This window comes from Botrytis byssoidea (assembly GCF_014898295.1).
Source record: "Botrytis byssoidea strain MUCL 94 chromosome Unknown BBYS_025, whole genome shotgun sequence".
NCBI classification, from domain to species: Eukaryota; Fungi; Ascomycota; class Leotiomycetes; order Helotiales; family Sclerotiniaceae; genus Botrytis; species Botrytis byssoidea.
In genome coordinates this window covers 135,377-162,636 of record NW_024065866.1, presented here as the reverse complement: position 1 = coordinate 162,636, position 27,260 = coordinate 135,377, and the positions used below count along the sequence as shown (strand labels likewise).

Below are 27,260 nucleotides of genomic sequence, written 5' to 3'. Positions count from 1 at the left end.
GATGGGGAAGAAAAGAAAAGTCCAGCGAGTGAGAATTTTGAGTTTCCGTTTGATCATCCGCATCCATCATTTTTTGGGTCACATTGATTTTCCTTATTCAAATCCCATCGCGCGACAGCGTATCATTGGTTCATTCTTACCTCCTCCATGCTATCTAACTCCGAGATCGACATCAGCATTGATAAATGCGTATGCGAGTACCGGTAGTTGTGTAGATACGTTGTCGTTATTGTTGTTGTTGTTGTTGTTGTTGATAAATAGACTGTATTAATAATAAAGAGAGGAAAGAAACTTTTACAATTCTTGTACGGTTACTGTAAGAGTAAGAAAGTTAAAAGATGTCAAGAAAAAGAACTATTTGTTTTTGACTTCCTCTTAACCAAATCTTTGGATCCATTGGTATTTATACTCCGAGGAAGAATGGTCGTCTCGGAGGTTATGGTTCTTCCATTTGATGATCGTGATTTCTATGACTGTAGATCAAGATCAAGCATATGGATAAATCTACCTACCGAGCTACCCAGAAGAATGCTTGATAACAATCTACAAGTACTAATAAAGTATGGTATTATCACTCTACCCATCTCTATATCATCAACAATAACATATCACATATCACATACAATTTCAGTATCAACACCACTTCACTCTCCTTTCACCACTCAAACCCATAAACCCATATACCCATTCATACCTACTATCAATCTCCATCCCACACCTCACTCCCACCAAATCCCCATGATCCAAATCCAACATAGGTAGGTAGTCAAGATAGGCTTTATCCTTAGTGTCCTTGGACTCCTTTCCTCTCCAAGACATTTAAGCAAACCCCAACTCTAAATATATGAATCAAGTCACGATCCAAGACAAGAAGATAAACTCTCTTCTGATGAAATGAAGATGGATATGAAAAGGTGCTAGGGAAGAAACATCTACATTTACATCTATTTACCCTTTATTTTCTTCACCTCACTTATCAACCTTACCACCTTCCTTTTTCTTTCCCTTATCATGATTGATCATTTAGGGCTGGGACTTTTTTTCTTTCGTCTTTCTTCTATAGAGAGAGTATATTAGCCCTCAAGGTTCAACTGTGCATCTCATCTAATCCCATCCCATCTGATCTGATCTGATCTGTGCACTCTTTAGATTATCTAGATTTTTAATAAATGGTGTATATGAATATAGGTGTATCCAATGCATATCAAATTCGAAAATTATTTTGAGCTGAAAAATCTATGTAAAGCGCTTCACCATACATCGCTACAAGTGTTTACTATTATAATACACAATACATAATATATCACACATACAAGCCCAAGCATCTCAAACACATATACGGAAGGTGCCACGATGATGTCGTGATGGCGATGTACTCTATAAACCTAGAAGTGTGTATACCTATGTATACCTGGTGAATATGTGTATTTGATGTCCAACAGGATGAGGATAGAAAGAAGCTGAAACGTGAAACGTTTTTGTTTCGAGGGGAAGGGGCATGGTTTGGGAGAGGGGAGAGAAGGTTAGTTTGCTGAGTTGCTGGGTTTGTGTTTCTGATGTTTGAGGGGGAGGTGAGTGGTAGGTAGGTATATTTACTTTATTTTTATTTTTATTCTTTTAATTATTCTAATCTTTTTAATCTTTTTAATCTTTTTAATCTTTTTAGTTTCATCAATTATGTTAATTAATTTTTTTTTTTTTTTTTTTCCTTTTTTTTTATAAATTAAATTAAATAATTTATTATTAATTTTCAGTTTAAATTTTTATTAATAATTACTTTTAATTTATCTATTTTTTTTTTCTTCTATAATAAATTATATTAAATAAATAATTAGTAAATTTAAAATTCGAAAAACAATTTGGGTTGAAAAATATATATGAAGTACTATAGTGTGGGGAAGATACTTTTATACGGTGGGTGAGAGTAGGTGGTAGTTCAGCGTATCGGTAATAGTAGATCTGTTCTTGTCTGCTGTGATACAGATTTTTCAATTCGACATCTTCGATGCAATGAGGTATGAAATGTTATGTGAGATGATGTGGTTTTATCAATCTGGTATGATCTAAATGGAGCTGAAGAACGGTCTAGATGTGGAAAGATTTGGCTATGTGAGGTAGTAAAGTTCCGAGAGATGAAATGTATGAGTATTAGGTGAATGCGCCTACTTGAGTGTTTGTTGATTTGTCTTATGGTCTTGTGTCTTTATGTGCTTAATGTTGGAGAATATGAGTCAGGATTTAATGAATTGGGATGGAATGAACTGGGATGGAATGAGGTGAGATGGGATAGAATAGAATAAATATAACATAGTAATGTAAATAACTAAGTATCAACTATATCGAATAAAAAATGTATGCAACAATCGAGACCTCAGAATAGGATAGATGTACTGTAACCTTATATAGATGAATGGACAGATATAATTTCTCACTCTCTTCCTCACTGAATGAATGAGTGAATGAATGATGGGAATTCAAAAATGAAGCGATGAGGAGAAGACACTTGAGTGAAGCATGAAGAGAGGGTGCTCCATAATGTGATTCTGATGTTCATAGCAATCACTATGCTATTCTTTATACGCCGAGATCTTTTCTTACGGACTGCTCTTATCGAGTCTGACCAGGTGAGATATACTTAAATCTGACTCTTCCCTCGACTCCCTACCTGTCTACTGTAGAGTAATTAAAGAGATATGATTGATTCTAGAGTCTCACAAGGAATAAATACATATCAATCCGAAAACACGGCAAATTCTGAGAACAAAAAAATGAGAGACTTTCTGCTGCCAGTCTTGTCCGCGGATGGATCCTCCTAGCGACCCACTAGGCAATATGTAGTATTCACCACACATCTCATAAATTAGAAACACCATTCATACACACCATTCATACCAGAATAGAGGATTCACGCATTGTTAGGTACTAGATGATCACCCGTATAACTACCTAGGTACACAAACACAGGAGGTACCATAGCACTTATCTATCTATTCTGCTGGGTCGACCTACTTCCATATAGTCCATTGCATTGCACTCCACGTAGTCGTAGAAACAGACTGGAAGCTCGAGAGCCGCAACTAATGCCCTTGCATTAGAGAGTACAACTGCAGTAATAACTTCATCTGGAATAGAATTCTAGATGGACTCATCTGATTGTTTTTGATGTTGTTTTCTTACTTGGCATTTTGATCAGAGATATAAAATTATCTTCTCGGGTGTGAAAGAGGGGATATGAAAAGGACGATAAATATTGGGAGGAAGAAGAGGAAGAACAGGAGAAGTCGTGCAGCCTGAGGATCTGTATTTATGTCTCTGTATGGTAGTCGATGGACGTACTATCTGTCAAGAGGAAGTCACTGTATATCTCTTAAAGCACTTTTGGGAAGACTTTCCCAGGACGCTCTGTTCTTGGGAGACTTTCTAGACGGGTGTATTTTGAAGTATATGCTTGTACTGCTCAATAATTGAGAATCGAATCTCCTGAGAGTGTGAATGAATGGATATGCGATGCATATGTGATGTATAATGGAGATATAGTATAACAGAATGTCAAGAAAATCGAGGATAAGTATATCAAACGCATCTATCACTCTTCTCACAATCTCTCACTTGGAAGTTTGGAAGCTCGAAATCTCGAAAATTCGGGCTAAAACTTGGTTGTGTACGATATATATCTGACTCATTCGTTGGTAGGTCTCGGTGAAGCGTAAAGCGTAAAGTACCGGCTGGAATCTTTCCTATTGATGATAGGGTATCTTTGGATCTTGAGATTGTATCTTGAAGGTTGGAGATATATACTGGGCTTGAGGTAGATGGGTTGGGTGGATGGGTTAGGTAGCTCGCTAGGCAAGGTTACATCAATTAGACGAGCATTTACAGTACAGTATCTTCTTATCCCTCGGCATGAGAATTGTCGTTCAAAACTAGCGTATTGTGGGGATGAATGATTGAATATCGTCATTGATTGTCCGTTAATCAGGTACAGTACAGTACGAATGTCATGCCATAACTCACGAATTTTTTGATATAACACACCTGGGCATATTGATATTGATCAGTTGTTGGTTACTGATTATCTGATTGTTCAATTGTATATTATATATTATCCATTCGCGCATCGTAAGTACCTTTCTTAGTACGAATTGAAGTACAGATTTTGATCACAATGGCGATGGCGATGGCGATGACGATAGAGATTGGTAGATAAGCTAAAGTTTCAGTAGCTTGAATTAAAGCAAGCAAAGAAGGCGAAGCAAATAGCTAGGTGCTATACCTACATACCTTGCCTACCTCCATATATAATAGGTATCTACCTACAAAATGTCTTCTTCAACAAGTCTGAGGAGAGAGGTAATTGGGATTTATAAAGGTATCCCCTCTCCCGCCCCCCTCTTCTCCCATCATCCCCTTCCCCTCCAAGAAACCCTCCCCAACTAACCCTTCCCCCTTCTTAGAACTCCTCAACCTCGGGCGTTCCTACCCCCTCGGCTACACCTATTTCCGCACCCGTTTACATCGCGCCTTCATGAGCAATTCTCATTTGACGACTGCGGCTGAGATACGCGCGGCGATTGAACGGGCTGCGTTTGTGAGAAAGGGTATGTTTTATTGTTTTTCTTCTTATTTTTTCCCTGGGGTTTGTTTGGGTTTGAGGGGGGGGGTGGAAATTGGGGAAAGAGAGGAGACGGCAGGAGAGGGGAGGAGAAGAAACAAGAGATATGCAGGGGATTTTTTGAATACATATGCTAATAATTCTATGGTTTTGGTGAGGGTAGAAATTGAAGCATTGTACGTTACATCCTTCTTCACATTACATCACTTACATCACCACATCGCCAAGCATCCTATTCGTCTACTCAATTACCTGTTGTGAGAGCATGAGAAGATTAAAGTGGAAGGATCACAAAAATACAAGTATCAAATTTACACACATATAAACATAAGCTGATTAAATACATATTGGGTATATCCAGGTACTATCTTAAAAGGTATCGAGCGCTTCGCCAAAGATACAAAGAAGGATGACGATCATATCCAATGATGAATAGCGAGCATACGCCGATGCCCATGCAGACGTAGATGCAGATGTAGGAGATATATACAAGCCTTGCGGAAAACACATGATATCGGTGATATATCCAATAGGCTCTATGCTTCGATATCGAGAGGTTTATTTCGGAGTCGAGATGGTTTAGGATGAGAAGGGATATCTGTTCCGGAATCGAGATATCCTAGGCCGAGGATGAAGTGAAAAATCTATTCGCATACGCGGGATGTATAATAAGATATATGATATAGTGGAGGCCAGCCGAGGAAATAATCGAAATGGTAATAGGCAATATAAATATACGAAGAAAAGAAGATTGGAGGAGAAAAACCAGATAGATTCGAAGGCAGTAAATCACCTCTCAAGTATTCGAATCAGACTTTGGATCCTTTTTCTTTGCCCACCAAGCACCGACTTCCAAACATTCTCCCCAAGATGTTCCATTATTCTTCAACAAATCCGTCATCAAATTCCCACACCAACGATCCCATTCATCCATACTTTTTCCACTCGCTTCTTTCAGTAATGGTTCTAAACTCTCAATCATTTGTATAATGCTCATTAATGCTGTTCTGCGAAGAGCCGCTTGTCCCGGTGTAAGGTGTTTACGATCAATTTCTTTAGCTTTCCCTTTCGATTCATGAAGTCCGTTAAGGGAGGTGGCAGATCCACCGACTCCTTCACGTTCCCAACGTACTTCACCAAGGGGAATTGCTAACCTTCGACTTTCGATTTGTTCGAGGACTGCGGCTTCTTGGAGAAGCATGGGTCGAATACTGGTACATGGCATAGTGGGTAAATCCCGAGTGTCGAGGGCCTTGGATATCCATGTATTGTAGTCTATGAGATATTGATTTTGTGGTGTTGCTAACGGTGTTTGTGGTGTTATGGTGTATGCACCCATTGCATTAGTGTGTATTTGTTTGTGAGCCTGAACAGAATTATCTTTGTCCTTTGCAGCTGGTGGTGCGTGTGATAAGAGCATTCGAATAGTATGATCGCCGTCCCATATTTCCAATACGCCTCCAGGTTTTAAGATTCGTAGATATTCATCCATCAAAGGTTGCGGATTGTCTTTTGTAGATTGTGCCATGCTAAAGTCCTTGACCATAATGAGGGAGAATTCTTCGTCGCGAAAAGGGAGAGGCGTCTTCCTTAGGTCGTGCTGAACAAACCGCCAATTCATATCATCGTCTGCATCCATACGAGGAGCTAGCGGTGCGATATCAATACCCGTGAATTGTATCGAAGAATGGCCTTTGTGCGAAAAATGTTTATGGCACATTACACTCCAAAAGCCTGTGCCGCAAGCAATTTCGAGTACTCGTTTGGGAGGACGATTGTTGAAAGCTGATGAACATGTGGGACCGTTGAAAACTTGACATAATAACATGGTTCGTAAAGTCTGCCGATGAATTTCTGGAAGATCGCATGGTAGGGGATATGCCAATGAAGGATCTCGTAGGTATCGGCGACCATTTCGTTTCGTAAATGGTTGTGCCATTAGAGCTTCTGGTGATGATGATCCAAATGGATCACGATCACGATCACGATCTCTCTCCAATGAATTTATTTTCGAAATGGAACTCGAACCAGTGGTACTTGAAATACTATTTGATCTTCCTGCGGAATCGGAAGCTCCTCTCTGCTGGTGGACGGCGGAATTGGTGGAGGCATACCGTTCCACTCCGCTTGCATTTTTGATGCTGTGAGAAGAATGACCCGAAGTTGATGATGATTTGCGCTTTGCTTTCGCTTCTGAAGCGGCCCGGGCTTTGTTGGTTTGATTTGCGGAGTGTTTGTAATCGATTAAAGGGGTTGATAGCATACCCACACCCACAACACCCGAAGTCGAAGTCAAGCTAGTTGCAGTCTTCGTGTTGATCAATACCTCGGAAAATGGATCGTTATTCTTATGATTATCGCCTCGAGATGTAGGCGTTCTAACAAGAGTGGGAGGAGAGGAGTGAATTTGTTGTAGATTTAGTGGTGGAACTGGATGGTCGGAATCTAATTGTGATAACAGTTCAATTCTCTGTGAATTGGATTTGGATTGGGATCTGGATCTGCCTTTGGAAAATAGTCTCACGGGTTGTGCTTGTGAATGTACTGAGATATTTGTATGTGCTGATGGCGGTTTGGAACGATCAGGCTTTTGGACCGTGGTGTTATAAAAGAAGGCCGCTTCAGACATGATGAAAGAATATGATGATCCCCTTTTCCTTGGATTTTATGTTATTCGAATAGGCCTCATTGGTGAAAATTTTAAAAACTAATAAATCATCGTTATAGGTGACGAGTTCCTGGGAGTATAATGGCTATAAGTTTCGGTCCAGTGCCCAAGGGAAGCCGTTGATATTTTTGCCTATTTAAAAAACCCCTCCAACTTTTTGGTATCGTGATGAATTTCGAAGTATTCGTGTTCCAGACAACGAATGGACTTCTGTGTTAAAACGGGGAAGCTGGGAAGCTGGGGGTCGTAATTTGATGAACGTAGTAAATATGTATGTATCGGTAATGTGACGCTGCTAGATGTTTGTGACTCGTGAATGCAGTGCTTGATGAAGTATTTAAGTAGGTACGAGTAGAGTTTGTATAATTCTCCTCATTGCAGGTGATCTCTTGACCATGGACGGAAGTAGTAAGATAGTACGGCGAGTAGTCAGATTAATACGTATTGGGCTTGAAACTTTATAGCTTCGTATATTCGAGTGACAGATTGATAGCACGTGGAATCATGGAAAAGTCTTTCCTATGCATTAAATCCAACCGGGAAACCAGGTAGAAAGACAAGCAAACCCTAGAAATCGATCGGATTGAGCGACCCAGTGGCATTTGGGCGTCAAGGGTTCTCTATTATTGTACGAGTACTTCCGTGTCGTATAAACCAATGATGGGGGGACTCTCGAAGACCTCGTAATGTTGTGATGCTGATAATGATATTCGACCATATCAATTTATATTTTTGCGAATGTCGATGTTGGTGGAGTATCAATTCTTTATTGTGAAAATCCGGGGAAAAGGAGGGGGAAATTCTAGCCTTATATCATGATATATATAAAAAAGCTAAGTCTAGGCAAATCATGCATTAATTAGATCACTTTGAACATCAAATTAGATAACTAATTCGTTGGGAATGATCATACATCTTTCAACCAAAGGAACTCATATCTAGGGTCGAATTCATATTTCCCAATGCTTGGGTTTCAAGAAAGGATCGATTCATTGAGGGAAATTGAAAATATTGAGTATGCAGTAAGACCTATAACTCCACGTCCAATACATTGGAAGCGAGCATTTCCTGGAGGGCTCGGAGGGCTAACTTCAACATTGGTAGTTTTCCCCGCGCTCACTCGCAGATATACCCTGCTTAATGGGAAGTTCCAATCACCACCCAACCTAAATCATGATCCGATTGGTGATACAAACTTGTACCTTTGATAGTTTCCCCGAGATTAATGTTGGTTGGGTTAGCTTTCAACCAGTTTGAGCCATACCCCCGTGTCGTCGTACCCCAGGTTTCACACAAGAGTTGTCGTTTAACAACTAAACAGTGTTCTTTTCGGGTTCGTGGCTGCTCCTTCAGACAGACATAGTGACTCCTCCGGACCGTCTGAAAAGTAACTGTTTGATCCGGAGTTGTGCGTAAAAATCCCATCGACTTTACTAACCGTCCGCAACGTGTGAGAATATGCTGAAAGGATGAATCTAATTGTGTTAAATGAGATATTGGAGATTGGATGAATCTAGAATTCCAGATCAAATAATGCTTTGCAGGATGTTGGGACTCGAGAATCTAAAGTGCAGCAAAAGATAGGACAAAAGGCTTGTTGCATATATAACATGGGACAAATGTATTCCATATTCCACATAGCACAGTTTCTAGTCTTAGATAAGGACAGATGTTACCTCGTCAGAATCTAGTTGGATAGGAGCATGAAAGATTGAGAGTATTGACTTGTTTCGAATAGATTTCAAGTAACCATCCTATAGGTCAATGGATTCGAAACGTGAAACAGAGTAGACTGAAAACGTTCCAAGAGCAAAGTTAATTGATGTAAGAGACAACCAATTACCGTTTTGTCATACATAGCAAGTACATACCTACCTAGCAGTACCTAGATACTCATTGTTTATACCTGGAACAAGACCTTAATACTTTAATAAATGGGATAGAAAGCCCACTTCATAGAGCCTGAAGATCATTGAGGATGTGATACTATCATACTATTTCAACAACATTTTTCAAAAAGCCAAAGACAAAATATATAGTTTCAGTTTGTTCAAGAACTCACAATCCTATACCATCGAGAACTTTGAATTGAAGCCCAAGAGTCACTCGCTTGAGATTCACGTGACTGTTTTTTTTTACGCTAAGCTCTCATCCATGTTGAGGTTCGGCTCAGTCCTAGTTGGAGCTTTAGTGGGTGAACCACATCTTAAGCAGGAAGTTGACGATAACATCAATACAGCGAATTCAATCCTACAAGATTCTCTTTTCCTCGTAGTGTTCATCGCATGAGAAGGTTTTCATCTTGATTCAAAGGTAGTACTATTTCTTTTGCTTCTTCAGTGGAAAGACAAATTCTTTTTCTTTCAACAGTGTTCACATCTCAAGATAGCCACTTACCAGTTACAAGACAATAGATCCGACACTTACAACTTGAACAGTTCACTCTTTACATCTGCGAGATCTTTTACGAAAGCCCAAAGGTCGATCAAATACTCTGAACACGCGCCGCACACAATTCACCGTACGGAAACTTCGAAAACATACATATCTATCTGATTCCAACATCGATTGCTTCGCGCACAGTAGCGCACCCCACCACTGGTAACTTTGATATCGTGGTATATTCCAGAAGATCTTTTCGAGAGACCTATGTGCCAACGAAGAAGAAACCGATCTCCAGCTTCGAAACCACCAGTTTAACCGGTCCTCGGCCCATTCCATCTCCTTCAACGGCCTGCGCTCACAAAGCTGAGCCGACGCCTCCGCTAGATTCCTATCTGCGGTGGTTTTAATGGCAGATGGTTACAGATTTTCACAGCAGAGCGCTGGGAACTATTATTACCCTCAAACTACACACCACCCAAGACACTTGATACGTACTGGGACACCTCCAAACAACATTCGGTCTGCCTTTAACACGAATACTCCATCCCCAAGTCGAACCCCCGACCCTCAATCTCCCGCTCACGGTCTTTACGGTATGTTTAACCATCAGCAAGGGCAGCATGGCCGTGTCAATGGCGCAGGACGAGGCGCTATGGCAAGCATGATGCCATATCCTCACTTTCCTACCCATCAGTCTCAGCACAATCAACACCACGCCAATATTCAACAAGACCATAATGCTCACAATTCCAACGGGGTGAATCATCATGCGAACTTCCCATCTGTTGGCATGCAGAATTCGGCTTCCACTTTCACTCCAAACCTACAAAATGGACATACGACAAACTCACACAGTGCTCAGGCTCAGGTAATGAATGAACACTGGCAGAAACAATTGGATTTGTATGCGGAAGGAAAGAAGGCAAAACAGAGTGGTGCGCATTATTTTGCTAGATCCAAAGCAGGGGAAAATACTGTTGACAAAGCCACAACGATATCAACGGAGGAAGAATCAGAGAATGCGAGTCGAAACAGGCCCTCGAATACGGATACTATTAAGCGTCAAGATTGGCATAATATGGATATGAGCGGACTTGGACTACGAGCGCTATCAATTGAAGTATTCCACTATACCTTCCTCCAAGAGTTATACGTGGCATCCAACGCCCTCACATCCATACCTTCAGCCATTGGTCAATTACGACACCTCCGTCATCTTGATGCCTCAAACAATGCATTGCAGACTCTACCTCCCGAATTAGGCATGTGTGTATATCTGAAGAATTTACTACTGTTTGATAATCAACTTACGTCATTACCACAATCATTTGGATCACTCTATCAACTCGAGATGTTAGGCATTGAAGGCAACAAACAAATGGATCCTGCCATTAGAAGTGAAATCATGGAGAAGGGAACTAAAGCTCTTATTCATACTCTTAAAGAAGAAGCCCCAGGTGAGTTCATAAGTCTAAAATCCCTATCTCGTGACTAATTCGTCCAAGTACCTCCTCCTCCCGCCCCTAGAGAAATGATTGATCTACTGAATGGCACAGCGGTTGCCCCTGACGTCGAACGGTTTACTGTTTTCTCTTACAACATTTTATGTGATAACTATGTGGGACCCAGTCAATACGGTTATGTTCCATCTAAAGCATTAGATTGGGAGCACCGAAGGCACGAGATACTACGCGAAATCGAAGAACGAGATGCAGACTTTGTATGTCTCCAAGAAGTTGATGCTGAAAACTTCCGCGAATTTCTCAGTGTGAAACTTGCATACAAAGATTATAAAGGTGTATGGTGGCCAAAGTCACGGGCCAAGACCATGTCAGAGTCAGCTGCAAAGGCTGTCGACGGCTGCGCAACCTTTTATAAGAACAACAAATACATTCTTCTCGACAAGCAACTTATCGATTTTGCAAACATCGCAATCAACAGACCTGATATGAAAAATCAGCATGACATTTTCAATCGTGTCATGCCTAGGGATCATATTGCAGTGTTAGCTTTCTTCGAGAACCGCCTCACTGGATCACGCGTTATTGTTGCCAATGCACACATATTCTGGGATCCAGCGTATGCTGATGTTAAACTAATCCAGATCGCAATTCTAATGGAAAGCATTAGCAAATTTGCTGAGAAATATCAACGACACCCACCATGCAAAGATAAAAAAGCGTATACTATTACGGACGATTCAGACCCTGATGCCCCTGTGGAGGTTGCCCCAGAACCTGCCCCGTCCATGGAATATACGAATAAGACCCAAATACCGCTTATTGTTTGTGGTGATTTGAATTCTACTTCAGATTCCAGTGTGTACGAATTGTTAGCTACTGGAAGAGTTGCTCCAGATCATCCAGACCTTGGCAATTATCAATATGGAAATTTCACGAGAGATGGAATTGAACACCCGTTCTCCCTTCGATCCGCCTATACCAACTTAGCCGATGGTCCACAAGAATTAACTTGGACCAATTACACGCCCGGCTTCACTGATCACATTGATCATATCTGGTACTCGACTAACGCACTTGAAAATACCGATTTGTTGGGACCTGTAGATGAAGAGTACATGAGAACAGTGCCCGGTTTACCGCACTACCATTTCCCTAGTGATCATCTAGCACTCTTAGCCCGATTCAATGTCAAGATGCCAAAAACCAAGAAAGCCCATCAAGATCCACCTGATTTCGGTCCGTCGAGTCACCATGATCGACGAAGAGATTAGAACATACATGGATGGAGCAAAAGCATAGGCTCCAACTTCTAAGCTCGATGGCTAGAAGGATGGATTTCAATGAACGGAAAGGGGAGGAGTTTATTTTTCTTTTCTTGTGTTTATTCCATGGGCTTGGAAATTGGTGGTTTGGCAGGCTACTGGCAGGCGTGGAGCGTTGTATGCATTTTCGAACCGACTTTTTTCACACTCTCTTTTGCGGTCTTATTATCGGGGTTTGTTTTCATGTAATGATTAGGTTTCAGAGGTGGATGGTGTGACCGTGTCAGAGATCTGACCGGGCAAAGCGTGGGAGATGGGAAGGAGTGAATATGGGTATGCGAGGGTGATTTGAGATGAGATGAGATATATGCAAGCAGAACAAGATCCATGTTAGTGTATAGAACAACATGATAAATTTGTTTTGCCCCTTTTCAAATTCATTTCCACTACTTTGATTGATTTGGTGAATGATGGCACACACAGGTATTACGGTATTGAACAAGATATTATTGCGAATGATATTCATACGATACTACTACAATACAGTATAAACAAACTATCAATGTTTATATTCATACAGTCACTCAAGGTTTTGATCAATCACCGTGTTTCACTGGTATTGGTACCATCAATCAGGCAATTATTACTCTTCGCCCGGAACTTTAGTATTTTTCTTGTGGGATCTACTAGGTGGATATCTCTTGTTCCAATTGTTTGATTCTGTTTTCATCAATTTCTTTGTATGTGTCTAATTTTCGGTCTTTCACGATCTCTAGAATTTTGTTGACAAAGAAGTGCGATGTGCATGTATGTATGATTTGCAAAAATCTGCATTAGGTGATATGTTGTTAGATTCTGCTTTGTCAGATTCTGCTTTGTCTATAAATGCGAGCGCACCAAAAGTTTGCAAAATCTAGGAACCTATGCTTATACTTTTTTTGATACCCGCCCTATCTTGCAAGTTTGCAACTTGATTTTGACACGCTAGGGATATTTTGATTAGTTGCCCAAAATGGTTGAATCCGCTGTGAAAAAACCAGTTCCACGTCGCAATATCCCGCCCGAGGAGGATCTGCTAAGTATGTGTCAGATGATCACGGTATGGCATAAACTTAAGGCTCATTGGAAAGCATCGGAGCTGTATGCGGAGCAGGTGGGTTTTATACGGAGTGAGATCTTACCGTTGGGGTGTTTGATGGTTTCTAAGGCGGTTTGTGTTGGGATTGGGAAGATGGATGGGAGGCGGGTGCGCGGAGAGGAGAGAAGGAAAGAGAAAGGAGGAGAATGGAAATTGGATGTGCAATATGGTGTGAAGGGATTGAAGGGACTGTGTCAGTTGGTTATGTTTCAATGTTGGGTAGAGATTTTGAGTAAGTGTTTCCTGTTTACTTTCGGTATTCTTAGGGGCTTGTTCTGCTAAAAGCTAAATTCAACTATTATATGTCATATGTTATTCATCGTATATAGCTCTACATAAACTAACACGCATCTCAGGAGAAGATTTTGCACTCCCCGACACCGCCATAACGTTCTATTTCCCGCGCGGGTTGAGCAGAATCGAAACACTCTTCATGGCGGGACTGGGATATAGAAATAACGTCGTGCGATACTACCATGAATTAAAGAATGTGGTGACGCCGAACACATTTCTATTTGCAACGAGTAAACATGTCAAATTTTGGCATAAGGGATTATTAGAGTTGGTGGTACCGGGCTTGATGGTCAGCGCGCCGTTGCAGGTTAATGGGTATTGGGAGAACTATAGGGGAGGGTGAGTTTGTTCTTATTAGAAGTTGGAGGTGGAAATGGAGATGAGATGAGATTATGTATATCTTTGTTTTATACTGACACGAATGCAGCGCTCAACGAGTATTCAGACGCTTTCTAAACACGGTAAAGAGTCGTAAACTTGGACCCCTCGTCGACATCAATTCTCTTACCTTTACCGAGCTCAGAGATGCTAGATGGAAATTGGATACTAAAGAAGCTACTGAATTGCGCATGAGTGAAATATCACTGAACTATGAATTTTACTGGCGGCCTGATCCGGAACCAGAATCAACGGAAGGAAACGAGAAAGAGATAGAAAAGCCAATGTATGGATGGTACACACCCATGGCCTGGCATAAACTTCCCGGTCCGACTGGTATCCCCGGAGATATTTGCGATATGGGAGACGTAGAAGCAAAACGGCGCGAGAAGACTATATCATGGTGGGGATGGATCGTATTGAAAGCACCGATACCAGGGCTTTTTTATTTTGATTTCATTTTGCGATGCGTCAAAACCCTTTTCATCAATATATTCTGGCCGATGAATTTCGGGACAAAAGGGGAGAGCTTGGGAAAGATAGAAGCAGTCTGGGACTCCAAGGAAGAGGAAAATTGGACGGTGTGGTATCTAGTGGAGAGGAAGACAAAAACTGGGACCGAATGGGGATATCAGCCAAGTGAGACTTTGGGGCCGGGAGTTTGGGAAATGGTGAAAGATTTTCATTATGCGTGTCCAGGGAAGAAGAGGGGACATGTGCAGTTGGGGTGGTGGGAAGAAGTGGGGGTGCTTGCTGAGATGCTTTGGGGTTCTTATTGTGCTCAGTGTGAGGACGAGAAGAACTCTTGATTGAATTTGGTTGTGTCTTGAATTAGAATTTTAGTAGAGATAGGATTAGTCTCCGGAAACGTTGTTAGCAATTGGGACTGGAATATTTCGAAGAACTTTCCTCGCGAGAATTTGAGAAACAAATAAGCACATCTTACTGATATGGAACGAAGGCGTTGATTTGACTCATGAATGAATGATTCATATGTGACAAATATGGCCGAAAAATGTTGATATTGCCTTGAGTTCAATAGAATTAGAAGGATGAAAACTTGCCCATCCTTGAATTTATGCCCCCTGTTCACTCCCATCATGCAGAAAGAAATGATTTCTACTTCCTTCATCTCAACTCGCTAGTGTATATGCATAGACTTAAGAGCAATGAAAGATGGTGATACTAATATTGATAGTGTCAAGAGTTGATGCTAGATTTTCTGCTGAGTTTGTGCAGAAGCAAAATTATGCAAGGCAGAGTGCTTGGACTGATCTGCATGAGTGATAGCCCACTTAAGACAAGAGGAGGCAAATCGTTGCTGTTTGAATGGCTCTTGTGAATCGAGAGATGGGAGGCATCCATCGCTTGCACTGGGGCAGGTGTTTGGACGTCCATAAGATTGTTATACGCACTTACATATCCTTCTATCATTCAACACTGACATTCCATGCAAGACCAATCTCCCAGTACAAACCTTGCTCTGCTTTCCATATCACAGATTCGGAAGACTTCTCGTTCTGCTGCTGCGTCGGTATCATGTGAATCAGCTTTGCTAATTTCGGCACATATTATGGCACAGCTCGTAGCTAGAGGTGATTCTCGCCCTGGTGAATGTGCTGAATTATCGACACCCAACCACTATTCGTGCCTTGGCTCTCGCCTTTCAAGCCTTGTTCGGTGTTCCCAAATCCTCTACCGCATCTGCCCTGTCCCAGGTATCAACCTCCAACTTCCTAACCTTCTCTTCTATATCCTTGATCTTCTTCAGTGCATTAGTCATCGCTGCATTTTGCTCGTCCCAAGTCTTCGCAAAAGCATCCAAAAGCCATGATTGTAAGCCCTCTTTCTTTCCTTTTACATAATCATACGTCACAATATCTTCCTCGCATCTTGCAGCTGCTCGCTGATGTAATTCCGATACGATCAATACATCCAATTTGAAAGAGGTTTCGTCTTTGCTTTTAGGTTTATGAGTGAGTTTGTGATAGACGGAAATGTGATCTGGCCATGTCATCGGCTATTGTTTGTTAGCAAAAGTGTAACGACATACGAACGATCTGATTGAGCAATGTAATACAAAAAAGACTCACAAAAAGATATGTCGTCTTTATGCTTTTCATTATCATTCCATAGCCCTCTGGCGTACACATTCGTCTCCATTTTTCTTGGTTCTGGGGATCGATGTGGACAGCATAATTCTTAGCCCAATTTACTCTTGCACTCTCTGCATATCGTATATACATGACATTATTAATATGTTTCTGTAGTGAATTACAAATTAGCTACCAGGTTTAACTCAAAACGCGTCCAGGAAGGTACAATTCTCCATTCCTTCTACCTAGAAGAGGAATATACCATGCAGTCCATTTCCCCCCAGACAACCTTATGTCGACTTAGACCAGCTCTCTTTTTATCCACCAAATAACCATGTCTGCCAGCTAACAACTCTCTCCAATCTCGCCCCAGTACCTCGAGTATTTTTCCTGCATCTCGTGCTTGTTCTCGACTCATTCCAAACATTATACATTTTCCAATCCTAGCTTTAATCGTACCCAGCCATCGTGAATCTGAAATAGCATCTGGTTGGCGCGTTACTGTTGTTTCGAAACGTTTTGATATGGGACTCCGCAGACATATGAACGGTCGTCTTGGAAGACATGTTAATCTAGGGGACATTTTATCAAACAATAGGGGGCAACTTTTCCATATATAAGAAATATTGGAGCTGTGAAAGCGACTTATTATTGTAGAGCTGTCGCAATCTCTCCGCATTTTCGGAATTGCGGCCGCGGGAGTGTGTTTAGCGTGTTATTGACACCCCGCCCTGCTGCGAATAACAATAAGTCGACGTCGGCGATGAAATGACAATGAGACGAAATGCTCGATAGATTTATGTTTCTGTCCCACATGCCATGACGCGTACGCAACTCGATTCAATACACCTAGTCAAAATCTCTCGGTTGAACTTCATCGTCTAGATGACGCCAGCTTCGGTAGAACTTAACAAGGACTCCTCGATGAAATAAATGATGGAGGGCAACGAACCTGGCGAACGTACTCCGTTGATTGCGACAATTACGGTTGGCCCCCCGCGACAGAGATATGAACACGATGCGGTTCGTCGATTCTTCACTATAGTTGCAATATTGTGCTTGGTTGTTGCAGCCTTTATCTTTCTTCTGCTTTTCCTTTTGCTCGAATAGGTTTTGAGGGTGTGACCATTCGTGATGATCTGAACGACTAGTGTCTTAAGTCCTTGAGCTAGCGCTATTCACCCAATATACTGCGTACATAGCCAGTGGTTTGATGTATGAAGTTGCAGCAAATCAGCCTCAGCCCCATATGCATCAGGATTAGCCAATGATGGTTTTCCAGATTTTTCCCACCAATTCTTGACGACATCTCTTTGATGTCTACTTGATATCAGCACGAAAAGATGGCTTTACCAACCTACAAAGTCTACAAAATCCAATGGCATCTCGCAATGCAAGATCCTCTCATGCCTCAAGCTATACGCTACCACACCAATATCTTTATTGAGACCTCCCAAGATGGTTCTGGTACAATCTAAGAAGTCAACGGAGATATTGTCTCAGCTAGTGGAATGAGTTATTTGAAATTCCCTTCACCGTCACCAGATTCTTTCGAGTCATTCTATCAAAAAACTCTTTTGGGCGAACTCGCTGTGTCTGATTTAGAGGAAGTAACAGGAGTTCTGAGGAGCATTCCACCGCCTCCAAGACAAAGATGGTTTAATCCGAAAAGCACGAAGATGGAACCTTGTAAGGTAGATGGGACTCTGTATAAAGATGATGAGGAAGTACCAAAGTTCTGGAAGTGTACGGAGTGGACGAATGAGAAGGCTATACCTGCTTTGTGGGCGAAAGGATTGATCAAAATGATTGATAACGATGACGTTGTTGGGAATTAGATAGCGCAGAGCTATGTCTTTTTGAAGGGATATCAGTATATCTACTTACCGGATATGTCTGACAATGGACGATAATACTATCACTTGTGTGATTTCGAAGAGGATAGAGCAGGGCTTTAAGGAGAATAGCCGCCTGTTTGAAGAAGTATCTTGGAGCACACGAATTTAAGAAAACCAAGATGTGACTACAGACTCTAGAGAGGAGTAAGAGATTGTTCAAGTTGGAAGCAAGTAGGGTGCCATTCAATATGAAACCAATAAGGCTATTGGCTTGCAATTCGAGAGATAGGCTACAGAAACATAGCCATTACCAGAAACGGGAAATACGATGGTCATACAACCAGGCTGGAGTTCACAAATCGCTGCTCCCTTCCTAAATGTACTACTTTGATTATGAACTAACTGCAACTCACATAATGTATACTTGCGGCGTAGTGTTACAAAACTTCATTATGAATTTACCTCAGGTTGCCCGTGCTCATCAAACGCCTCATCCTATGTGATGTGCAGATCAACGCATACGTCTCTTCAACATCAATATTCTGTTGAGATAATAATCTGGACGCATCTATCTCGCTATAGTTGATTCTCAAATCCTAAAAGGCCAAGAGTTGATACTAGTAATGAGAAAGAGGAGGATAGGTAAGCAAATAGATACAGAGATAAACATAAAATCCCACATCTCAATCTTGATAATTTCATCTGACAGCCTGACTTTGAAACACACACTTCTTCCGCAACTTTTTCTTACCACGTAGTTCTGGCTCTATAACCGCCGGGGCCTCGAATCTCATTCTTCTAATCATTCCTTTTGGAGCCTCATTATCAAACAACTCCGACCAATATATGCATCTATCGAAATGAATCGAATCCTCTGGAAATCCATTTGGCATATCTGGAATGCCATAACCCTTTTTCTCGAGAAGACTCCTGTTTAATCCCCAAGCAACATTACACGTTTTCCGAAAATTGTTCTTGCATGAATCTAATGTTTCTTCTAGGGGATTAACCTTTTTAAGTATAGCAGAGCAGACAATTGCGAATACTTGTGCTAGTTTATCGCTCGGTGGCTGCGGTTGATCACGCTTGGGCCTTGAAGCAGAAGGTTGAAGTCTGGTTGATACTCGACGCAGTAGTGACGGTTGACGTACAGGTCCTATTGGAATTTCTGGTCTCCTCCAGCCATCTTTAATTAAGCCAATCATTCCATGTCCGGCGTGACTATATCTGTTCACCTATAAGTATATTGTGTCTTTCGAAAATGTATTAGATACATGAGTGGGGTCCTTACGTGAACATTTCCTTATGACCATTAGCTACTACGAAAAAGTTGGTCCATTCTGGATTTGTAAGGTTGATTCCACCATGGCGCACAACATAACTTCGTAATAAGGGCGAAGGTATGGTAAATTTCATGGCTCCTAGTCCCAAAGCGGTTCTGTTATCCTCAAAATATTTCTTGATCTCATCGTATCTTGGACACTAGAACAATGGTGAGTCAGTAACTTTCCATATATTGATGTAATGAGATAAGAGAAATTCTTCTATAAACAAGTTTGCTTGTGAGCTGGCAAGAGAAAAAACATATATGATGAGAGCATTCTTGAGTTAAGAAGATGTAGAATTAAGGAACAAAGTGTGCTGACAACTTGACCTGAATACGGAGCTTTATCTTTCAGGGCCACTCGTTGCGAATAGCGATAATGCCCTGGTTGCTTTGGATTTATGTTCTGAGCTCTCTCCATGATTTTTCTAACTCTTCTCCGACGCGCATTTTCTATATAAACCGATCCCATCTCAAATTCTCGTGCTAATGATGGCACATCGAGAGGAGAAGTGTCTTCGTCTCCTTTGGGAGCTGTTGCATATAGTTGATCGCTTTTAAAATTCCATTGCCCAACAATCTTTGGACCCATGTGTGTAGCCTTGGGACCGAAACTATAATGGATCATTTAGATCATAGCCTTAAAGTCTATTGTGTGATATATTCATAGTACTTACGCTCGTAAGTAAAAACTCCAGAAATCTTGATCATGTAGTCCCATGAACCAATCTACAGGTACTGGATATGATGCTCTGATATCCCACAGTTTCTGAGTTTCTGACGGAGAAAGCACGGGGCCTCCTGAGACTCCACCAAACCACACACTGGGGAAATTAAATCTAAATTCCGAGTGAGTATTGCTAGCTAGATGTAAGACACATCGATCACTTACTGAACCATTCCTCCACAGGATTTGCCTGGGAGATCCAGACCGCTGACTAGTGGTATGTCGATCCCCCCAAATACCTGAATACCGTTAGTATTCAATATACAAAGTTGTATTGCAACATACGGATGTCTGCATCGAGAATCCACTTGAGAGATGTACATTAGTTGTATTCAACAAGTGTGTTCAATTGAATGCTCACGTCTCAGCAATCGGCTCGTCCATGAAATACGGTTCCCCATCATATCTTGAATCTGCATCTTTCATTTTCGCCGATAGATAGGTAACCATTGCATGCTTTTCGAGTCAGCAATGAAATTTTTTTATCTAGAATAGTGAAGAGTCACGAACCGTGAGTTCATGTAATACCACAGAGACGATTTGAAAGGTGTCTAGTGCTCTATCTTCCGGCAGCAAGTTTGGATTCAACAGCGGTTCGACTAAATCATGAGCAATTAAAATGAAAGTAGTACCCTTGAGGTTCAATACTGAATTTCTGGGGCCAACTGTCATACCGCTTGTATAGGTTCTATCAATGCCAGGGGAGTCAGTGTTCAAAGTGCAAGAATAGTTTCAAGGAAAACAAGAAATGAAAGCTAGATTAGCAATAACATTGGATATTATTGAGATAAATAGGGGATTAGACTTAAACTTCTGATACAGAATTTCATGTGAGAGACACCAAAAGTTGTGATTCGTCTACGTACCCATCTTGGGGGAAACATTCCAACGAGACTTGTCCTACTCCGAAGGCCCAACTTATTGAACCTACTATTTCATTGAAGAACTCATTGAGCGCAGTAATTCGCTCCTGATAGTCGAGAGTGTTTGGAGGATAAAAACGCCAGTAATCAGACCCTCTGATTTCGGCAGGTAGTTCATCATCAGGTATTTTCTCGTACATGCCATTGAGTAGTGCATCGAACCTTTTTCTGTCAGCAAAGTAACATGACAATAGATAAGGTCGAGAGTTTTACCACTGCCAAGTAGCAACGTTAGAAAGCACAAGAGTGGCAATCTTGAGAGCGGGTTGTATTGCCTCCCATATTTCGTCGTTGCCTTTGATCTAGTTCCACTGGTAAATCCTGTTCCTACCGTCTGAAAGTCCTGCACTTACCTCCCAGAATTTGTCGCTATCTCCATATGGATGTTTAGGAAAATGCAATGGTATCACATCTTCTCTTTCCCAATGTTGCCTCTCAAAGATAGGGTGTATCGGAACCGTGTCAAGGTCGACCCGTCCAGTTGTTGAATCGGAATCCCATTTATCTGGCCTAATATCTGCCAATGCTCCAATTTGTTCTAATTCACGAGCAGTAAACCCTTTAACAGATTAGCTTTGGCTAGCTCATGAGATAATTGATAACTTACCCCAAAATCTCGTTCTCTGATAAGCTTCTAGTGCCTTATGGCGATCTGCTGACACCAACTTTCCCCAATCGACTGCACTTGGTGAGGCCGGTGTCAATCCACTTTTTTTCAGAGGGAGCCACTCCCTAAGTAGTTCGTGACCTGGGCCTCGAGGATGTCCATATTTCCCTGCAAATGGCGTTTCTTGCGTTGCCATAACTAGTAACAGAGGGTATTTCGATCATATGAAGATAGTGATTGAAAATGAGTAGGTACAAACAAACATAATCCAATATCTTTCCGCTTTTCTTTATGTCAACCGCGAGCTGTACACCACAAAGATGAACAACAAAGACATTGGAAAAATATTCAATCAGTTAAAGAACAAGAAAGACACATTATAGACCAAAATATGAGACTGAGGCTCTTCATTTACCATCAGCTGATTTCTAAATACGCAAAGGAGATATATATGACCACATGATTAACCCCCAAAGCTGGAACTTGTCGCATCACCCATGATTTCTGTCAACAGAATCGATATTTCCCAACTTAATCAACTCGGATCCACTCGCACAGCTCTAACATATAATCGGTTTGACCCGCATCTAAACTAATCCTCCATATCTCTCTATCGGCGTAATAGGTGTGCTACCTGAGCTCCCAGTTACTCTGTCGAACTGCGAAAGCTTGGGAGCGATGGAAAGTATTTTGGTCGGATGGTTTCATCAAATAGCCGCAGTGTAACGATAAAGAAGGACAGTCCTAACAACATTCCGATGACGAACATTACGATTGCTGCAGTCTTGTCGACAGCCCGCTCGCTGACATTGATAGTTCCGGGATTCTCAAATGTTGAAAATAGAGACATGTTTTCCATAGTTTCAATACTCTATTCTCTGCCTACATCGACTGGACCTCTGAATTATCTTATGTTGTTGCTGACAGTTTTTGGATCTTGATGTCTTTTGACGTATATCTGGGAAATATGTGTGAATCTAGATCGAGGCTGTAGTCGAAGGGGTTCGTGGGACAACGATGATAATGCGCAAAGAGTATCTGTCAATGACTGGTCTTCTGTCCTTCAAATTCTTCGACCTTCGATTATGAGATCTTCTTCTAGAAACCAGGTTGAAAAATAGGATAATCTGGAGGGTGATAATTAGTTATAGCAAGGGGAAACAGAAAAACAGGTACATACAGATGTTGACAATTTTATAGATAGAAGAATTGTGCCTTGATGTTGTGGACTTGTTGGAGGGGTACATATAGCAATTGCAAAGCAAGCTACAGCTTTACAATCTGCCATCCGTACTAATCTCTCGCGGAAAGTGAATACGATGAATAACCTGCCAAATAAGATGAACAGTCTCTGATTGCATGATGAAGCTATGGCGGTGAATCTGAATATATGAATCTTATCATCAGTATCTAGCAAAAGAAAGTATCAGGACCATCCTGAATACCATACTTACAATTCTAAATTTTCATACCTATTCTTATGAACCCTCCAGACCTTGTCTCTATCTTCACCCCCCGAAGCCTGCTAATAGATCTATGCAGAGTCTCCCAATTTAGATATTTCATTGTCTGCATTTGTTCACAGGCCTAGCTTGATCTCTCATACGCATCTCCAACTCCGAAGCATCTTTATCGATTCTTGCCCCGATCTCCCCGTTAGACAATCCCTGGTCCCTCCAATTCCTGCATATGATCCACCGCCACCCTAAATGTAACAATAAAAACAATCAGTGCCAGCATAACTCCCAGAAACAATCCACACACGACAGTCGCTGCGTTGAGATGGTGAAGATCCAACATATTCTTATTTCTTGGCCCGTGTAAATTATATGTTCTCCCCATCATCTAAAGCTACCAAAAACTTGTAAAGAAAGAAACACAAGTATCATGGGCTATATGTTGTAATTAAGTGAATAAAGAAGGACGTTTGGAAATCTTTTACAAAAGGCCTAATTGGGAAATGATGTGGAAATTGCCGCTTTCGGCTATTTTGGGGGCAGAATTGCACTTGACGATTCGAATGGGGAAATAAACGTGAGAATTCCTTGTGTATGGATTTACATTTTGAAAACCAGATATGGAACGAAAACATTTATTATGGCAACAAAAGTGGAATGATCAATCGACGTTTGCAATTGAATAGATTTAGTTAATCTAGCACACAACGCCCCAAGAGATTGACCACCGAAACGGTAATGTGTGAAATCCGCATTCGTCACAGGTAGTGGGCATGAATAATTTTCCATCATCTGTTAAATAATAAAATTAGCCAATGAGGGCAGTAAGTCGGAGGTTGGAGGGTAGTACGTACTCGTGAAGAAGGAAGGAAATCCGTATAGCTTCTGACTCCAAGTGCCACTATTCTTCTCTCAGCACCCACTGAAGAATTTCCTTGACGCGCAGAGTATCAATCGAGGCGAGAATAATTCATTGAGTTGATTTATTGATTTTCTTCGTGTTTCGGTGCTGGGACTCGGAGTTATTGAAGCTGAGTGTGCTGTGGTGCATATAGTTTCCAAAACACATCAATCGACCTGACTCAACTCAACCCGCAGCTTTCCCTCAAGTTTCAATTACCGATATCACTCCACCCTCGCCGCTAAGAGATATAACTCATTGCGCAATGGTGCTCTCATGGTCTCTACTGATTCACACCATCCAAGTCAACAGATCTCGTCCCTAATCATCGACTCCGGAGTTCCTTCGATCTCTCTGGAGAATCTCCTGGACCTGCACTCCATCAATTCGAGGGAATACAAAATTAAGCATGTAGAAATACATGAGATACCAAGCGATGAATCCCAAAATTGCACCCAAGCAAAAACCAAAGGCTAGCATTGGAACCTCTGAGGGTGTAACCTCTCGGCTTATAGCCATTTCTGCTTGTAATTATTTTGGTAGTTGGAAGGGCGAGGAATGTTCATGTTCGAGATTTGGACAGATGTGTAGTAGTTGAATGGTTTTTTGGTGAACTATTTGTGCGTGAGTGAGTGCTTGACAAGGTGTTAGCGCAAAGTTGCTGTCTAATATAAATCGTAACCTCGTGGAGTGGGGCACTCGAATGGAGTGAATGGCGAGGGATGACTGACTTTGTGGTGCAAATTCTTGGACAAATATATCGACCACTGTTGTATTTACAATGCACATTGCCTGGAAACCATCAAGGGGGAAGATTGATTCTTTAGCTATTTCTTGAAGCTATCGAAGCAAGTCAGTGTCTGATTTACCAAAAAAGTTGAAGAAAGTATCAGAAAACAGCAGCAGCAGAGACGGAGTATCATCAGAAAATTGGTGCGACCATTGTGCGACCAAAAGGAATAGACGAGTGTCAAGTGAACGAGAAGGCTCAGAAGAACGAAGTGTGATTAGACTGGAGGTGTACTCTTGATGTATGCATTGCTTGCCTCACTTCAAAAAGAGGACAATGAGTCTTGATTATGGTATCTTATCATACAGGACGTAAAAGACACTCTCTACTCCCAACCAGTAACGCCAGTACTAACCTATTTCATATAAAATTCATACATTACTTAACCATCCATTTTGACATCCTCCCCTACAGCAGGGGTTTTGCCCATATTTTTGAGTAGATAACTTCGTTTAAAGTACTCATTAGGGTGCACAATGGTTTCTAATTGTGCTGCACCCCATGTACCATCATCTTTTACTTTCTTAATCTCCTGCTTATGTGCGTACTCGAACACTCTGAACATTATCTGTTAGCAGCTATCGAACGAGTATTTCTTGCATTACATACCTATTGCAAGCAAGATGGAACTTCTGCTTCTCTTTGTCTTCTTTTACTCCTCTCAAAACCTCATGATCGTTCACGCCTACGGCGCGCAATAATGAAGTTAGATTGTCCACACTAAAATGTCTATAAGGACAACCGTGTGATTCTCCTGGTCCCGGAGGATGCTCCGTCAATATCTTCTGACAGCTAAACGGAGAATACCCATTGCCTCTGCGATTCGAATCCCCTCCCACGTCACCATATGCATGACGAACGTTGTATCTGTATTCTTTATTGAAGACATCATCTGTAATTTTGCTGAAGGAGGAGCGCCAAAATACGAGACATTCTTCCAGATTCAAGCCGATACCCTTGAGGAATAGGGTGTATTGCAGACGACCGTAATGTTTGAGATGTGCATCCCGGCGGAGGGATTTATGGAGGTTTTGCATGCAGAGAGGGAACGAAGAGGAAAGTGCGTCGATATTACGGGCGGATATGTCAGCTCCATCGACTGCAGTTGCTGAGCTGGAGTAATGTGCATCCGGTGTGGTGAAGTTTTGAGAAAGATGTGTAAGAATTGGTGTTAGTCGATCATCTTCATCAAGCCGAGGAAGTGCGCGAGATGTGATCTGAGTGAGCAATTAGAATAATTCGTGATAAGGAGTTAGGAATATCAAACAAACCTCCAAAGCTTTATCCAGCCTGCTTGTAAATTCCGCAACAACCATTGATAGTTGCTCCCTGGAATGAACATACGCCTTTCCACCCTTTAAAAATACTCGCCGACTCTCGACTAATTCCGGGACTCTCTCCCAGTCTACTTTGAACCAACTCTCTTCTTCAATTCTCATCTTGTCTCTGCCGGCTGCACCCTTCAATTGCTCCCAATAATCCTTTTTCTCATCCTCACTCACTGTCTCCCATTCTAGGTTAAGGCCCTCCACAAATGATTGCCGTTCTCTTAAATCGTCTGCCTGGAACCGCAAACGGAATAACATAGACTCCACACGAGAAAATCGTCTTCGTAAGTCTTCTGTAGAAGCGAAAGCAAGCCGCAAGATAAAATGACTATAATGATCCTTCTGTCTCTCGGCCTGCAGTGCACTAGATCCAGACGAAGAAGCAGAAAGTGGTAAATATTTATCGAGAAGAGGCTTCATGTGGGCTGCTGTCTCAGCAGGGGTTCTATTTCTGAATGAACATGCTTCGAGTTCTGCGAGAACTATTTTTATGTTATTATATATTCGCAGGTATGACTAAGTTGTTGAAATACCTCGCAGGCGATCAATAGCCCATTGCTCAAATTGTTCCAGAGTTATATCAGCCGTAGGAGGTATTGTGTAGAAATTCAGACGGTGCGGGTAGTTGAGATCTTTGTAGGCGGGCTTTTCTGCAAATTGAGTTTTCCTATAATCTGGCTTTTGCCTCTTGGAGAATCTGTTTGGGTCTTGACGTATCATTTTGTCGTTATTTCAAAATTGTATCCCAATGTTGATGAGTTAGAATGTTCCTCACTGCTATGCATGTACGGATTGAATTGGGGTAACGCGTGCTAAAGTGGAAAAGTCGCGACGCGCCGAATTTATTACGGGTAGCTTTACTGACCAGGATGGCAGCTTTGTCGGCCAACCACTTACAGTTGTTGCATTTCAATAGCATGTCAACATAATTTAAATATTGTAGTCGTTGTACAATGTCAAGAAATCAGTTGATTCAGAGCTGGGAAGCATCAACTGATCGCTTCTATTTAATCGTCAGCACTAAATTTAGGGGGTTATTTACAAAGGAAAGACCAACCCAAACTACTAA

The 27,260-nt window shown here is 41.5% G+C and overlaps 8 protein-coding genes across 8 annotated transcripts; 4 read left to right on the top strand and 4 right to left on the bottom strand.

Annotated features, from left to right (window-relative positions):
• Positions 1–4,320: 4,320 nt before the first annotated feature.
• EAE97_009999 (uncharacterized protein) lies at positions 4,321–5,025 on the top strand (the record flags this gene model as incomplete). The annotated part of the gene is made up of 4 exons (XM_038880514.1): positions 4,321–4,369; positions 4,455–4,598; positions 4,776–4,788; positions 4,974–5,025. The coding sequence occupies 4 exons, from the start codon at positions 4,321–4,323 to the stop codon at positions 5,023–5,025; spliced, it is 258 nt and encodes an 85-aa protein (XP_038728560.1).
• A 383-nt stretch (positions 5,026–5,408) lies between these two features.
• On the bottom strand, positions 5,409–7,241 carry EAE97_009998 (uncharacterized protein; the record flags this gene model as incomplete). The annotated part of the gene is made up of 1 exon (XM_038880513.1): positions 5,409–7,241. The coding sequence occupies one exon, from the start codon at positions 7,239–7,241 to the stop codon at positions 5,409–5,411; it is 1,833 nt and encodes a 610-aa protein (XP_038728559.1).
• Positions 7,242–10,071: 2,830 nt separating this feature from the next.
• On the top strand, positions 10,072–12,399 carry EAE97_009997 (uncharacterized protein; the record flags this gene model as incomplete). Its single annotated transcript, XM_038880512.1, has 2 exons — positions 10,072–11,122; positions 11,171–12,399. 2 exons carry the CDS (start codon positions 10,072–10,074, stop codon positions 12,397–12,399), a joined length of 2,280 nt encoding a protein of 759 aa, XP_038728558.1.
• A 1,003-nt stretch (positions 12,400–13,402) lies between these two features.
• On the top strand, positions 13,403–15,009 carry EAE97_009996 (uncharacterized protein; the record flags this gene model as incomplete). Its single annotated transcript, XM_038880511.1, has 3 exons — positions 13,403–13,760; positions 13,885–14,161; positions 14,250–15,009. 3 exons carry the CDS (start codon positions 13,403–13,405, stop codon positions 15,007–15,009), a joined length of 1,395 nt encoding a protein of 464 aa, XP_038728557.1.
• Positions 15,010–15,866: 857 nt separating this feature from the next.
• EAE97_009995 (uncharacterized protein) lies at positions 15,867–16,879 on the bottom strand (the record flags this gene model as incomplete). The annotated part of the gene is made up of 3 exons (XM_038880510.1): positions 15,867–16,220; positions 16,294–16,464; positions 16,559–16,879. The coding sequence occupies 3 exons, from the start codon at positions 16,877–16,879 to the stop codon at positions 15,867–15,869; spliced, it is 846 nt and encodes a 281-aa protein (XP_038728556.1).
• Positions 16,880–17,639: 760 nt separating this feature from the next.
• On the top strand, positions 17,640–18,134 carry EAE97_009994 (uncharacterized protein; the record flags this gene model as incomplete). The annotated part of the gene is given in 2 exon segments (XM_038880509.1): positions 17,640–17,763; positions 17,779–18,134. 2 exon segments carry the CDS (start codon positions 17,640–17,642, stop codon positions 18,132–18,134), a joined length of 480 nt encoding a protein of 159 aa, XP_038728555.1.
• Positions 18,135–18,832: 698 nt separating this feature from the next.
• Positions 18,833–21,911, bottom strand: EAE97_009993 (uncharacterized protein; the record flags this gene model as incomplete). The annotated part of the gene is made up of 12 exons (XM_038880508.1): positions 18,833–19,361; positions 19,426–19,616; positions 19,781–20,072; positions 20,136–20,297; positions 20,351–20,424; positions 20,471–20,492; positions 20,547–20,641; positions 20,696–20,873; positions 21,052–21,270; positions 21,322–21,410; positions 21,462–21,667; positions 21,716–21,911. 12 exons carry the CDS (start codon positions 21,909–21,911, stop codon positions 18,833–18,835), a joined length of 2,253 nt encoding a protein of 750 aa, XP_038728554.1.
• A 3,334-nt stretch (positions 21,912–25,245) lies between these two features.
• Positions 25,246–26,947, bottom strand: EAE97_009992 (uncharacterized protein; the record flags this gene model as incomplete). The annotated part of the gene is made up of 4 exons (XM_038880507.1): positions 26,725–26,947; positions 26,135–26,673; positions 25,473–26,080; positions 25,246–25,420 (listed from the first exon to the last, which is right to left on the bottom strand). Exons 1-4 carry the CDS (start codon positions 26,909–26,911, stop codon positions 25,246–25,248), a joined length of 1,509 nt encoding a protein of 502 aa, XP_038728553.1. The 5' UTR covers positions 26,912–26,947.
• Positions 26,948–27,260: the final 313 nt, after the last annotated feature.